Raw genomic sequence first — 15,588 nt, forward strand, 5'->3', positions numbered from 1 at the left:
CCACATATAGGCTATAGCCTAGTAAATATAGGGCTATTGTTATATTGTTTAATCAAATATGGACCATATTTGTGACCATATTATATGGTATAACATTTTCCTATATGCTGCTTTAATGGGGGGCTCTAACCATGGACCTATATTATAAGGGGCTCTAAGGCCACAGCACAGGATCTCTGCGGCTCCGCGGGGGCTCTGCGCACGCGTTACCGCACAAGTATAAATAAGGCTTTATTAGACGCTCAACGTTTGCCTACATTTCCCACAATTCCAAGCGGTCTTATTCTCTGTCTTGAGCGGAGTAGTGGAGAGGCACCTATTTGCAGACACATTCCCTGCGTTCCAAATCACATACTTTTTCTTTTTACTACACCACATACTAAAGTACAGAAGAGTATTAGGGCCACAAGAGAGGGAAAAAAATCAGATAAGGAAGACTTTTTTTCATTATGTCAAGAAATGTCGAGAATAAAGGCGAATACTCCAAAATGCTATTGGAGTTAGTGGGGCATTTATGTATTTTCAGCATACTACAATTTACGCGCATGTATTGGGACATCCTGAATCTTTGGGGATTGGAACGCAGGGATAGTGTCAGTTGGAGCCTTGTTGCAGCAGTGCAGGCTAATGCCAACTGTGTTCGGATTAATAAACCTATTGTATTGTATGTAGCCTCATTCTGCGGCTGCACGCGATCTTTACTGTTCACTTGCGTGATCACAAAGTCACAGACGAGCCTCGTTAAATAGCCTAATATGAATATAGAAATTATATAATAATTAAAACTGTGATCACTAGAGGACAATGGGTCTGGTAAAATCAATCAGGATCTACAAAGGAAACTGTCACTCCCCATTTTTTAAAATGTGTTGTTTATTTTAATGTGGTGGCACTTTTTGTGTTTTATTTATAAGAGTTTATATTTGTATGTGATTGACCTACTTGTGATAATTGTGAATTAAAGAGACGGATTTCGGAAGATGTACACAAAGCTTCGTTGCTTCATTCATCTTCTACCTCAACATCTACTTTTTACCACCGTCCTGGCCACTTAGAACCCTTAACAAACTGACTTATTTTACTGTCTACTAGCACCATAACCGGTGGAAACTGTGTCTTGTTATTATTCACCGCTAGGTGAACGCCGGCAGTAAAACAAAAAGAAGAAGAAACGCTGGGTGATCGCCGCCAGTAAAAAAAAACGAAGAAGAAATTTCGCATTTCCGGTGGAGCTCCGTTTCTCCATGGGTCTGCAAGCATAGATATAGAACACATATCTATGTCTGCAAGGTCTGCAAATAGGTACTCTTGGAGAAGTGACAGCAGCGTTTGTTGACCGAGGAGACGAGCGGACCGAACGTTCTGACATAACGGTGAGGTTTTAAACTGAGGGACAGTCAACAAGGACATGTCTCTTTCAGCTTTATACAACACCGACACGACTAATCGGAGGAGGAGGCCGACTGAACAAATGCAAGGTGAACGCCTTGAGCTAAAATGTTGCCTGTTGTGATGATAGAATTAGATAACTTTATTCGTAACAAGCTACTGTGTCCTTAACACCACATTCTCCATTTTAAATCTGTCGGGGCACGCTATGTGAAGGAAAAAAAAGTCAAGACGGTCAGCTCGGTAGCGAAAAGAAGGGGCTGCTGCGTAGTAACCTAGTGACTGTCACGTCGTATTGATTTCGAAGTGGTTGCCCCATTGTGCGTGCGTACGTTCGTGCGTGTGTAGGCTACTACCGTCTCAGTATAGGCTATGCCCACTACAATAGCCTATGTCAATGTTAACAATTCTGTGAAAATCCATTTGTCTCTCTTTCGCTCTATTTTATTAAAAAATGTTGTATGCTATGAGACTCAGACAGACTAGGCTACAATAGGTTATAGTCGATGAATCTGTTGATTTTATTTCTTCTTTTTATTGCGGTACACATTCAACATGTCAGAAATAGTGAAACATGGCCCATCACAGTTTTCCAGATTCTCCTATTACATCTTCAGATTGTTTGTTTTAATGCAACCGGTCCAAAACAGAAATCTATGAGTTTTGCCATAATATAGCCATACTATATACTTTAGTTTACGGGTATACTACAAAATGCAATTGGATTGGATATTTTTGAATACTGCATTTGTAGCCTATGGGAAATCAAAATATTTTTCTGACATACTAAATAGTATTGAAGTATTAGAACGAAGCCAAACCCCTCTGTCAGGACACTATAACGACCACTAAAACTAAGCGTTTCTTTAAAGTTTCAGGAAGCAAATATAAAAAAGGAAAGAGGAAACAAAACAGCATTCTACCTAAAGTGGGCGGAGGCACGGCTTTAAATGGGGAAGTTTTGATTATTGTGCTCGGCGGTGGTTTGCCAGTAATTTATTTATTGATCAAGCCTGTATCATGTGAGAGAAACCCCCGAGAAATGAATGAATGACAGAAGGTGTCTTTGCTCTTTACTTAATTGCAGTCATCATGCCTCTGATTTCCCTGCAGAACAAATCCAGCTGTTGTCTGCCTTTAAAGGTCACATATTATGCTAAATGCACTTTTTAAATGTGTTATAACATATCCATGGGTCCACGGTGTGCCTAGAGACTGCCAAAATATCAAAAAAAATAACAATCTCTCCTTTTCTCACTCTCCCCCTTTCTGAAACCCCCACCCCTCCCCCCAATATACTCCAGTCAGAATTCTCACCGACTATTACGTAATAGTCGGCACAGCCACATACCCATATTTTCTTTATATGTCCATGCTTCCCCCCCAGAAACGTCCACCGTGCAGTAGTCAATGATAACCCCCCCCCCCCCCATTTCTTATTGGACCACGGCCCCGAGATCCGCTGCAGCGCTCCTGTCTATCGTATTTTGCGGTAGTTGAACCTTATGAAAAACTATCAAAAAGAAGCAAAGCTACAGTAGCCTATAACATACAGGTAGCTGTTCAGTTCAGCCTCATTAGCCTGCTGGTCTGTAAGACCATGTAGCTACAGCATGCGCATATCCCCTACCTACAGCTGTTGTTGTACTGTATGTGTGAGTAGTAGCTTGTGATGTGCTCTGACATTCATCAAGCATCTGAGCCACAGCTCTATAAACATTTAAGATTGTTGCCTCCCTGCCTGAGGAGTTAGATGTGATAGTAGTCACTCACAGATCTTTAGTTTTAAACACATTATGTTATGTAGCATAATATCTGGTTTTACAATGTTTACATTTTGCACTTTCTACTCACATTTCTACTTTTTTAAATAGCTGACATGTAAAACCAGTAATTCTCATATTCATATTTTATATCTTAAAGTTCAGTACTTGTGTCAGTGCCTTTATTGATCCAATTGTTTACTTTTTATGTATGGTTGTGCCTCTACAATATGTTTACATCTTACAAGATGTTTGCTGTAGCCCTGCCAAAGGAGTTTAACGTGAAAGAAGTCAGAGCTTTTATTTTTATTTACAATATTTTCAATAGGTTACAAGGCAAGCTATCTTATATTGTTTAGTTAGGTGCAGTTAAAACATGTTTGTGAAGTTAAATGTTTATATTTAAATGTGATTCAATGTTCTCTTATCACAATATGCTAATAAACAACATTGTATAGTTTAACTAATGAACACTCTGGTTTCTTCAAGCTTCAGCAGTATCACACTCAGTGGCGGGCCGTGCCTTTTACACCTAGGCCTTCAGAGCCATCATCCCGAAAATCAAACCGCTTAATAAATAAATAAATAACTTCATGATGACGTCACGGCTATTGTCATTTGATTAACCACCCGATTGCAGCAGTTACATTAACCTTTAACGAGTGTAATACAATTACATTAATGACACTAAACATGTTGACTAAACCATCAAGAGTAGGGCTGGGCGATATGGGCAAAAATCAATATCTCGATATTTTTTTACTATATCTCGATACACGATATATATCTCGATATATTTCAAATCTCCTCTAGAGCACATCCTAAATGCTCAATTAGATTAATTTTTTGCATAACATCACACCAGTAATATGATTTAAATAGTCCCTGCAAAATGTGTCTGCACTAACAATGCATTAGGCTACATGAAACATGTTTATTCTTTAGTGCTTTCTATTGGAACAATTTGAAACTTGCACATGGCAAAGAGTTTGCACATTGTATTGATTATTCCACATCCTTCCACTCCCATACAATGGATCCAGCATTATTTTATTTGGAAACTGTTTTTTCCATTTTCTGTTAATCTGTAAACTGAGAACAATAATTATGACTCATTACAACCACTTTCTAATTGTTTATCACCACTAACCCGCTGAAGATAGCAGCCACACTTTAAATGTAGAACAGGTTTTGCTCCATAATAGTAGGCCTAGTCTATGGGTACGTTCCAATACCCGTTCAACAGGCCCTCGTTCACTTGCCCTAGGCACTTGCCCTCGGGGGAATCCCCGCTGCCATCTTAAGTGTCGTTCCAATAGTCTGGAAACTGAAGTGAACTTCGTGAGATAGACCCTCGGAGGGCTGAGTGATCAAGTCAACATGGATGGTCACTCCGAGGTGGATATCACCCACAGTGCATTGCAGTTCGTCTTCTTCTTCTTCTCCTTTTATTTTCCGGTTGACTGTATGCTTTTAGGGACATCGCGGCCACCCGCAGGACAAATATAAATATATTCCAAAACGCCTCAATTAGGCTATCCTATTTCCATACGAACAATCCAGTGAATGTATTGCAGTTTACACATTGCTGCTATAACACCGATGGCTGCCAATTAGAGGACTATTTAAAACAAATGTTTTTGGTTGAAAGTATAAATAAGAAAATATGTCGGAGCAAACTATTTACATGTGTAAGTAACAATATCTTGATAATCTGAGTTACCGTGTCGAAATTCAATGTTTGTTATGCTATGGAAATGGCTTTCTGCAACATAGGCTACCTTAGCAGAATGTTATAATTCTGTATTATTTGCATTCAGATTTACCTATGTAACTGACGGTCCATTGCGACTACAAGGGCAAGTGGGCAAGTGGGTTCCATTTAAATCCTCCGCTCCTCCCCCGCCCAGTCTCCCTCCGCTCTCCAAGTTCCCTCCGTGCAACGTATGCTGTTACGTCATGCCAAGGGCTGAGGGTAAATGAACAAGGGGAAGTGCAACTACTATTGGAATGCAGGGCTAGTCGTGTAAAAGGATACGCCCAACTCGGAAAACTAGAAATTTGATTGGTTAAAGAACATGTCAATCACAACATCGTCCCCATTAGCGTCAACAAAGAGGGGATTCTCTCGGAATTATGAAGGCCTTGGCCAGATATTTTTTTACCCGGAGACAGCGCAGGGAAATAATCTGATTGGATAAGAGCTCTACTATATAGCAGCACACCGGCAGCCGAAGGAAAAACAATTCAATTACGTATTTAGACTTACGTGAACAAACTCTTTAAAATAGATAGAATTAATGAAAACATTTTATATATTAAAATGTATAAATGATATATTTAATAAAAAATATAATAATTTATTAATAATATATAATTTCGTTTTTCTGAAAGTCTTTAGGCCAGCAGAGAAGGCTTTGCTGGCCCTGACGGCCCGCCACTGATCACACTATATATCGTGATTAATATCGATATCGATCAATATCGAAATTAGGGGTGTGAACGTTTACAAAAATGTCTAACCGTGTACACGACGGAATTGTTTTCGTGTACACGGTTAACCGTGACGTCATTGTCCTCGTGCGCCCGCCGTCCTGTAGGCGAGCGCACACACACACATACGCGTTCGCCTGTCATGTGCGCCGTCATTATCGCGCTTCATTAATTTCCTGATTAATATAGCCTATCGCTTTCTAAATGTCCACGTTTATGCAGGTTGAACAGGTGTTATTAAGTTCGGGCTACTTACGCGCGTAGTTCACGTCAACCGGGTAACTTTAATCTTTAGGTTATCTTTCATCACTCTTCCGTGGCTGTGAGTCGAGCCCGAGAACGGCGCCTCCCTGTGTATGTGTGCGTGTGTTTGCGATTATACACACACTCACACACACACACGCCGAGGGACAGACAGATTGGGCAGACTAGCTTTTATCCTCCCCAAGTAGTTTATTAGTGATGTAAAATCAATAAATGCGTGTCTCCAGAACATATTTAAAAACTTTGAAAAAAAGAACATTTAAAATGTGAAGATTTTTTTTTTAAACGGTTTTCGTTTATTGATTTTTCCTAAACGGTTATGACTTACTAAACGGTTACTCGTGTACACGTGTACACGTGCACACCCCTAATCGAAATATTAATCGTGATAATATTTTTTGCCATATCGCCCAGCCCTAGCATCAACCCTTGTTGACTGCTCGACACCATGCTCGACACTCTCTGCTAAACATGGTGCTCTTTATGGTCCATAAATATAAATACGTATTTCTATCTATGTTTATGGTCTAGAGAGCCGTCCCATCATTTCCGGCTTCCGTATTTTTTCGGGCCACAATACAGATTAGCGCCGCCTGCTGTTATGGAGACATTACGTCCCGCGCAAGCGCAGAGCGTACGGAAAGTCAGCAGTCGGTTTGGTGTGTTCTTTGCACTTTTTCGGCCGCGACGGGAAGACTGGAGCTCCCTGAATCGGCAGTCTCCATTTTCGGGTAGTCGGACTGGTGTGTCCTGGCCTTAAGGGGAAGTTTGTTTTACTGTGCATTCTTTAAGTCCTTAGTATCTACATGCACATAAAAGTTCTTGAATTAATGTTGTCAAAAGACTTGATATAGGTAATGCCAAAGCTATTGTGGGTGCTGTGTATGAGGTCTCTGCTGCCGATGTCTTTTTACCAAATAAGCTATGTCACTTTTGACACAACTGACACAGACCAGCTTCAATTCAGTGCATGTGTTGTCGCGTGGACATTGCTCTCAAGACAAAGCCTCGACTTGTGGGGCATCCTGAGATTTCTCAAATGTCTCATTGTCTCTCCTTGAAATGTTTAAAGTCTCCATCCACTGAAACAGTGACCACTTTAAATCTGAGTTTAAATTAAGTCAATATAATTTTCCAAAAAATTTAAGCAGGTAACTGGAAGAACTTCATAAGACTGAAATCATGTCTCAGGAGATTTCTGAATTAAAATCTTTCAGTATTTTGGAACGCTGTAAATAGATCTTTAAAATGCTTTAAAATTCATTTTATAAACACAACAGTTGACTGTGTGATTGAACAACACACTCAAAAGTGACATGTTTGAGCACAATTTTGTCTTATCAATATTATAGTTTCACTGCAAACTCTCTAAGTACCCATATTTTGACTAATATTTGAGCTACTTTGTGACAAAATAAAACATCTTTATGTGTGTGTAATACGTTTTTTTTGCTTGTTGCTGCAGAACCTTCGTGGGAGCATGATCCCCAGGCAGGTGACACTCATGAACAGACCTTTGACAGACTTAGTGAAGGTCCACAATCTAATTCAACTGGCATTTGCACTCCATCTTTTCATCACTGCACAACAAAATGCCTACCTGCACACACATGTGAGTAAGGTGTTATTGAGAATTTTTAGGTCTAATTATTTTCAATAGAACAATATAAGTAGTGTCATAGAGATACAAGGAACATTGATACTGTCAGGAAGGATGCTTATTTAAACAGTCCATTTTCACAATTTATTTTCAAATCAGAATTTGATGTCAGAGCTGTGTGCAGCATTGTAATAATGCTGTTCTGTCTTAAAATATTAATTTTTCATCTTGTTGCTCGCTCTATTAGGTCCGAACCATCAGGCTTCTGATGACAGTTGGGTGGAAATCCAATGCAAGAGAACCATCAAAGCAGAGAACGAAGTGGAAGCCAACAAACTGGTCAACAACTACAGGGTGAGAAGTCTGGAGGCAAATGTTTCCCCACGCAAATCAAAAGTGGTTGGAGTGCAGCACAACAGGCAGGCTGGTTAATCCCTCAAACTGTGTGTCTGTCCGTGTGTGTCAGTTTGGTTTTAGAAAATGGAAGAGCCACGTGACAGAGCGTCCGTTCGAAGTCAGGTCAGAAGTTGTGAAAGAGCTTTACTCTGAACTGAACGTCATTAAACCACATTCAGGTAAGAGGAGTTACAGTGCTTGTGTGTACAGCCACTTTACTGACTGTAACTGTTTTTGGAGGTAAAATAAAAAATCCATCATTGAACAGTAAAACTGACCAAGGCAAGCATGGTAGGTCTTAGTCGAGACAAGAAGTCAGTCCGTTAACGGTGATGGATGCTTAGCTTGAGTTATAATTTCACCTTGTGATTTGTTATTACAATGCACTACAATGTAATTGTCACACACATTGTTCCTGTGGCTGCTGGAGAACTTGTCAAATAATGTTTTTCTTCTCGGGATTAGGTCATCTCTTCACATGTGGAAATGTAGCATATGTGTTCGTCTTTGGTTGGTGGGTCTCTCTGGTATATTTCCTGATCGGCACACTGATGTTCATCACTATCATTGGTTTACCATATGGTAGGTGAGACAATCAACAGAGATTATATAAATAGATTTTTAGTTTTTTGTAATATCTGTAATCAGATCAAATTTGTTACGTAAAGGAACCCTGCTAACTGAGTCTGTTGCGTATGTTTTTCTATTCTTTGAGCATTTTTTGTAAAACAAACTAAAATGGAGTCATCAAGCAGTGAGGATGATTTTGGGTCCTCTCACTAGTGGAAATATTCGGCCCATCCAATCCTGAGATTGTGTACAGCTCAAGCTGATCAAGTAGCTTTGGAATTATCCCGATTGTTTTAAAGTGTATTTCAGCATGTCAGTTGACTAATCAGTTTTTATTTATTTTAATGTGACAGTTTCGCATTCGAAAAACCAGACTCAGTGTGCAAGAGCCTTAAGGACAGTATTTCTTATTGATCGAATATTGTCCTCATTTGTTTTTTCTGTTTTTTTCTCACACTCTTCAGGAAAGCTTTGCTGGAAGTTGTCCTGCTATTTCCTGTGGCCATTCGGCAAGTCAATCCACCAGGTACTGCGTGGCACTCAAATTCTGACCAGTAACATTCATAGTAATTGCCTCCATAAACCTTAAAAAAAATTATTTGTTTTCAATTTCTTACAACTTTTCAATTTTTTTTTATTTGATTTCATGCATTTAGTTTCTCAAATGTAAAGATTTGTTGCTTTTCCTTGTTTTAAAGGTGAAGTAAGCGATTTATCTATGTTAATATAAGTATTAAATCAATTTATTCAAACAGTGATCACTTATTTAGTGTGCGCATTTCATAAAGCCGATCTCTCAGCCACTCGCTCTGCATGTAATCGGCAAATAAACATTTTGGGGATCCCACTACTGATAACCAATCAGAAGAGAGAACGCTACAAACCGGCACCCGTCTCACTGCCGGTGCACGTGCAGAGCGACAGATGGGTGAATAAGTATGCGCCTACAATGGCGGAGCAGGTTAAAATCCTTCCCAATGTCTGTTTTGATGGTTTTTATCATGTTTTATCACACTTATGTATCTGAGATGATGCTTGATAACTCGCAGCTTGAAGTGCATTAATGTGGTGACGTGGGGAGGAGGGAGGGGACTGCTAACTGCAGTCACTGACAGGAAGTTAGCTAAACTGACCATTCTGCTTAATGAACCTTTAATGTCCTGAGAGTGACATATCTTTGAGTTGTTTGCCCGTTGGTGAGATGAAACATGAAATGTAAAATTGGGATTGGGACTATTTTCTGATATTTCATACATTGACAAAATAATTGTTTGTTGCAGCCTTAATTGTGATTGTGACTACATAGGTTTAGATGTAAAGTTGGTGCTCTAAGGAGCCAAAATAAACCTAGCCTCTGGTTGTTTCTCCAGATTGGAAATACATTGATGAGATGTTGTGAGCAAGCACCAGATTGTGAATGTAACATAGACGGTACAGAGGACAACTCGCCAGTTCTACTGCCTTCACCCACAGAGGTGCCAGTCATGGAGTTTCCAGTACGACCTCTGCGCATTCCCTACTGGGTAATTTTACACACTCTATAGATATTATTATATAGGCCTATATGTATTATATTTTTATGTAAATCAAAAAGTCATTTCTGCTACATCAAAAATAATTCTTAGCTTTCTTCTCGATGCAAAGCGTCGTTTCTCCACCTACGTGTGGCTGCTGCTGGGATATCCTCCTCTGGTGGTAATCCACTCCCTGGGCTGCTTCTTGTCTTGGATCCTGGTTTTCACCATCCCTGTTTCCAAGATGAACGCACGGACCCTGAGCGTCATTCTTCTCTTGGCTCCTGAGGATGTGTCTGTCTCCACCTGCTCACAGAGGAAGGCAAGAGAGATTTACTTTTCATCATCCACAGCACATTAACCTGGAGAAATTATTTAGTGTTGGTTTCATGCTCATACACCAGTTTCTTTATTATTATTTTTTACCCGTAGCATCAAGGCTATGAGACCAAAGCACTGCTGTGCTGCTACCATGCTGCAAACTTGTACTACTACAAGTACACTGTGGATGGGATCAATGTTTTTGCTGTCAGTATCCTTTAACCGTATATCTGAAGTATGTACAGTATGTGTGTGTGTGTGTGTGTGTGTGTGTGTGTGTGTGTGTGTGTGTTTGTGTTAGTAAGTAATTTGAAGACTTGTTTACTTTAACCCCTGTCTCAGACCTCCTTCCTCTAGTAATAGTTGCCATCGTAATCGGATATATTGACAGAGAAAACCAGTACGCCAGCTCTGATGTCAAGTTTGCCATAGCAATCGGCTCCATCATACCTCTGTCTTATTATATTGGTATGGGCATTGCCAGGTGAGACAGGTTTTTTTCTTTATTGAAACACACCCCTGTAGAGTGACTTAAGATGAAATAAAAGAAATGTAATTAGTTCCACTTATCAGATTTTCTTAAAAATGTCTATTTATGTTTATTTCCCTTCATTTGTATCCCTCGCAGCATCTCAGCCCAGAGTAACTTTGCTGTGGGTGCAGTGGTGAACGCCAGCTTCGGCTCAATCACAGAGTTGACCTTTTACATCACAGCCCTAATCAGAGGTCACAAGGCAGCCAAATCGTGTCTGCAGGAGGTTGTTAAAGCAGCGCTGACTGGCACGCTGCTCGGGTGCGTCCTCTTTATCCCTGTGAGCCAACCTGCATTGACATCACATTTTACAGCTTCATAGGTTAAGAAAACAGTCAAACATTTCAATTAAAAGGATGTTAATTTGTAAACTAATCACTCCATGTCCAACATGTTCATTATGAATGAGCCTCCTTACTTTGTCTTATTTTCAGGGCATCTGCATGATAATCGGAGGGCTGAAACACAGTGAGCAAACGTTCAACAGTCGCTCTACAGGAGTGAGTTCTGCGTTGCTTTTCATCTCTGTAGGAGGCAAGTATTGGAAAACCAATTCATGTAATGTATGTCGTCACATAGCTATACATCTTTGGAAGTGTCAGACAAATGGTGGTGATGACAACAAAAAAAGTTACAAATATAAATAGGAACATTTTGTCCGTCAGTATTTAAAATACGAATCACCTCATGAATCTGGCTCCTAACTTATTCACAAACTCATTCATTCACATTGAGTCAGCTGCAGTTTTTGCATTGGACATTTTGTTAAGACCTCCAGATGCAACATTGTTTTGCCTCCTAAAGACAAAGAAAGGAATGGCTCAACAGTTAACACTTGCGCCACTTGCAGGTGACATATGCTACCGCTGCAGTGGTTCATCTTTTTTGGCAGACACTGTTTCCAATGTGTTTCTAAGTGTTCTTGAAGTTTTTCAATTTGACATTTTAACCTCTTGTTAGCTCACAAAAATGATAAAGATCTGATATGGAAATGCTTGATGATGCACAGTCAATGTTAACAGAAACAGAACCAGATGCACAAGTGTTTGTCTGCCAAAATTAATATCGAATGCAATGTAAATTACCAAGATGTAATTACGCACTAACCTGACTGTCAATGGTAGGTGTGTTTGCCCCAACGATGTTTTCCAAGGCTTATGGAAACCTGGTTTGCGACGACTGCACAGACTCCACTGTTGGAAACAGCAGCGGGCCGTTCATCTGCCACAACTGCTACTACGACGTGGTCAGCATAGTTAGCAATGTCACAACATACATACAGCATTCGTCTGACAAACACTGTATTATTTATAATGTTTGTTTTTTTCTCAACAGAAAAACGGTACACTGTTCCAAAACCATATTCAGTAAGATATTTATTTCTTCACACATAGCTGTAATATAAAGGAATGAACCCGTATTTGATCCATACACACAAAAAATATTGAACTTTCTTTTTTTACGTTACATGTTATTTTCCATCCACTGGAATGGACGAAGAATGTTTACAAGAGACACCACCTTACACTTAACATGTCAGTACATTTTTTTAAACTTTTTTAAACAAAAAAACAAGTATATTTGTTCTATCAATGGATCACTTCAATACAAAAAGTAATGCTTTAAACCACATTGCATATATACATTGTATAATTTGAATAAAGCATATACAGTATTATTTTTGATTTTCTTTTTAATGACTATCAGCCCAGAGTTTCTTTTTTTCTTTTTTTTGTATCTTATTATTTCCCTTACCCAGTTTATTGGCACAGCAATCAAAGTTGTTGAAGTTGTCTTTGTCCAACATCTGTCTAAGCATGCTGAAAAAGTTATGTCCATTGGAATTTACGGGGATCTGAACGGGTTAAATGATCATGCTGTTTGTTTTGCATGTTTTAGCTCTTGATTGTAGATGTGGACCTAACATGGAGCTATGCCAGTTATAGTAAAACATATCTATTGATGGAGAGAAAGGAAAACTTTAATAATTTATTTCAAAGTAACTCTATTTTCACTGTGATGTTAGTTAATAACAGTTTTTTCAAAGTTTCAAGCTTTATTCTAGTCAAACAATGCACAAAAATTGTTCCTTGGAAGGCAATAAATAAATCTCAAACTAGTGAATGCTCTGGAAAGTGCCACTGATTTAAAACCTTTTAACTCCTCATATTGTCTTTGAGTTTCTATAAGATTTTGGTGCCCTTATATTTGTCTTCCCTCTCATAGATCGTGTGTATGTTGTGTTCTTGTTGGCAGGCCACTGGTGTACACGGTGTCTGTTCTCCTACCAGTTGCCTACATCATTGGTCTGATCTTCACACTGAAGACGCACTCCCACATTTATGACATTCATGTCGTAGAGGGACAGAGTAGGAGTCTCCCTCTCATGTATCCCAGTTAACGGCTTAATACAGAATTTTTTGCCTTGCGTTATCACATAACAATACAGTGAACAGTGAGGCGTTTGTCTGTGCAGTGACGGGTCACCATGGAGCAGTGGTCCACTGGTCACGGTGGAGGTCTATGGTCATCCTCATCATGGCCACCGTGCTCATGTCTGCTTGTGCCGATCTTGCCACCGAGAACATCCAGCCCATACTCAACCAGCCCAACATTTCTCAGGTCAGGACATCTGAGCAAGCCCAGGAAGTTTTTCATTTGGTCGTGTTCTCTGGCTTTTCTAATGCCTGAATCCTTTTTTCCAGTATTTCATTGGGGTGACAGTTATCGCTATGGTTCCTGAGATACCAGAGATTGTTAACGGGATCCAGTTTGCATTGCAAAACAACATCAGTCTCAGGTAAAAGCTGTCTTTTATTTTAAAAAGTTTCTTAGATGAAAAAAAAGTGATGTGTATCTAAATATTGTTTTTTTTTTCAGCTTGGAGGTGGGAATCTGTATTGCTGTTCAAGTGTGCATGCTACAGATTCCAATTCTGGTCTTATTTAATGCTTTCTATGTAAGATGCATTTTATCATTTTGATCACTATTCATTCATAAAGTGTAAGTACTCACTGCTCTGTTTCTGAAATAAAACACCATCTCTGTTTCGGGCAGGATGTGGGATTTGTGCTGTTATTCAGTGACCTGCACCTGTGGGCCAGTATCTTCAGTGTGATTATTGTGAACTACATCTTCATGGACGGCAAGTCAGATTATTTTCAGGGTAAGTTTAGAGTCTTTTAAGATTTTTCTTTTTTAGTGTTAAAACACATCCTTTATTAAAAAACACCTGCATTTAAATGAATTTAAAGTAATGAATCCTCAAAAAAAAGTATTTTGAATCATTCAGAAACATGTACGTTACCTCTTCATCTGCTGTTGCCTTGTGTAATATACTGTATAAAATTGGAAAAGGCAGAAAAGAGTATCGGTCTATAAGGTCCATAGTCGTGACTCCATATGTTTGAGTCTATTAATTACAGATGCTTAACAAACTAATCAGCAGTTATCATTTGGTTTACTTTGGTTTTGACAACATTTGGTCAGCAGCCCAAAGAGCAGCATATTCCCATGTTGTTGGATGATTCAAACCTAGGAGACAATGATTCAGCAAATTAGGATGTTGTGATAAGGATGTGAGTGTGGTAGTTAATTATATTTAAAATTATCTATTCAGGTTTAGTCATTCATCAAGTTTAAATTAACAATTAACACAACAGGTTTTTTTCTCAGTTGATGACACTGAGAGGCCTACTGGGTTTTATCCAGATAACTTCCAAACATGCCCCAGGACGTGTTTTACGAAAGTCCCTGGGTGCGCCATGTCATTATCTCACAAAAGATAAACACTGACAGAGGGCTCTTCATGTCTTGTTTCTCGCAGGTACAACTCTGGTGATCGTCTACCTCATTCTACTGGCTCTATATTTCTTCGCTCCATCTCCAGCCGGGTGCTGACTGTGACACTTTTCAGCCTGTGTTTTTTCTTTTATACCTGACACGATTATGTCCTAATCTTGTGTGAATCCTTTTAAGTATTTCATTTTTTTATGCTGTTTCCTAAATTATATGAATTACATTTTAATCTCAGGTAGGCATTTGTTATGACTGAACATATCACTCCAACCACTGTCAAATGTAGCGTTTGTAAGCTAACTTCTAATTGTCATTTGGATTATTATATATGGTTTATGTTAACTGTAAAAGAGAGAAAGCAGTATTTTACAATTCAGATGGATATTATAATGTAAATATCTGCATTGAGAGTATTTCGATAAAGGTACTGTTGTAATACATTTTGAATACTTTTTAACTCTAATGATATCTTAAAATGGTACGTGTATTACTTATCGACACATGACATTTTAAATAAGATGATGATACCATGTTTGGAAAAACTTGCATGCTGGCTGTGCTCAGCAAGAACAATAATGCTATGTCAATACAACATTTTTGAAAAACTGCCTGTTTTTATTGATTGTACAGACAGGAATTACAAAACAATGTATATTACAGCCATAATTGCCTTTTGAGGAGACATTCACCTTTCTCCCAAGAGTTTATGAAAAGTGACATGCACACATTGTACCGACGTGCAGAAGAGATAATTTCACTTTCATGAACATCAAAAATGTTTGCAAAAATATAACTTCTCAATTTTAAGCAAGGCAGTACTTTTACCAAGTCAGAGCCATACCAAAGCAGACTGTTGCTTCACAACAGCATATAAATGAGGCCATAACATACAGGAACTGAGGTGGAGTTTTGAAAGGGATTGAAATGGAAGTGATTGAAAATGGGCAT

General features: G+C 39.0%; 1 protein-coding gene across 3 annotated transcripts; it reads left to right on the forward strand.

Annotated features, from left to right (window-relative positions):
- Nucleotides 1-1,236: 1,236 nt before the first annotated feature.
- On the forward strand, nucleotides 1,237-15,234 carry cax2 (cation/H+ exchanger protein 2). 3 transcript variants are annotated; one of them, XM_080028613.1, is made up of 20 exons: nucleotides 1,237-1,478; nucleotides 7,375-7,521; nucleotides 7,757-7,863; nucleotides 7,976-8,084; nucleotides 8,371-8,487; nucleotides 8,940-9,001; nucleotides 9,846-9,998; nucleotides 10,120-10,311; nucleotides 10,422-10,521; nucleotides 10,653-10,794; nucleotides 10,939-11,122; nucleotides 11,277-11,376; nucleotides 11,967-12,088; nucleotides 12,178-12,209; nucleotides 13,099-13,211; nucleotides 13,319-13,464; nucleotides 13,548-13,642; nucleotides 13,723-13,801; nucleotides 13,900-14,008; nucleotides 14,669-15,234. In XM_080028613.1, exons 1-20 carry the CDS (start codon nucleotides 1,409-1,411, stop codon nucleotides 14,740-14,742), a joined length of 2,253 nt encoding a protein of 750 aa, XP_079884739.1. In that variant the 5' UTR covers nucleotides 1,237-1,408; the 3' UTR covers nucleotides 14,743-15,234. The 3 variants fall into 3 exon arrangements, 1 of the variants encoding a protein (XP_079884739.1); XR_013844898.1 differs by lacking the exons at nucleotides 13,900-14,008; nucleotides 14,669-15,234 and having other exon boundaries at nucleotides 13,099-13,230; nucleotides 13,723-13,802; XR_013844899.1 differs by lacking the exons at nucleotides 13,099-13,211; nucleotides 13,900-14,008; nucleotides 14,669-15,234 and having other exon boundaries at nucleotides 13,723-13,802.
- The last annotated feature ends 354 nt before the right edge of the window (nucleotides 15,235-15,588 follow it).

This window comes from Ammodytes marinus (genome assembly GCF_949987685.1).
Source record: "Ammodytes marinus genome assembly, chromosome: 5".
Lineage (NCBI taxonomy): Eukaryota > Metazoa > Chordata > Actinopteri > Uranoscopiformes > Ammodytidae > Ammodytes > Ammodytes marinus.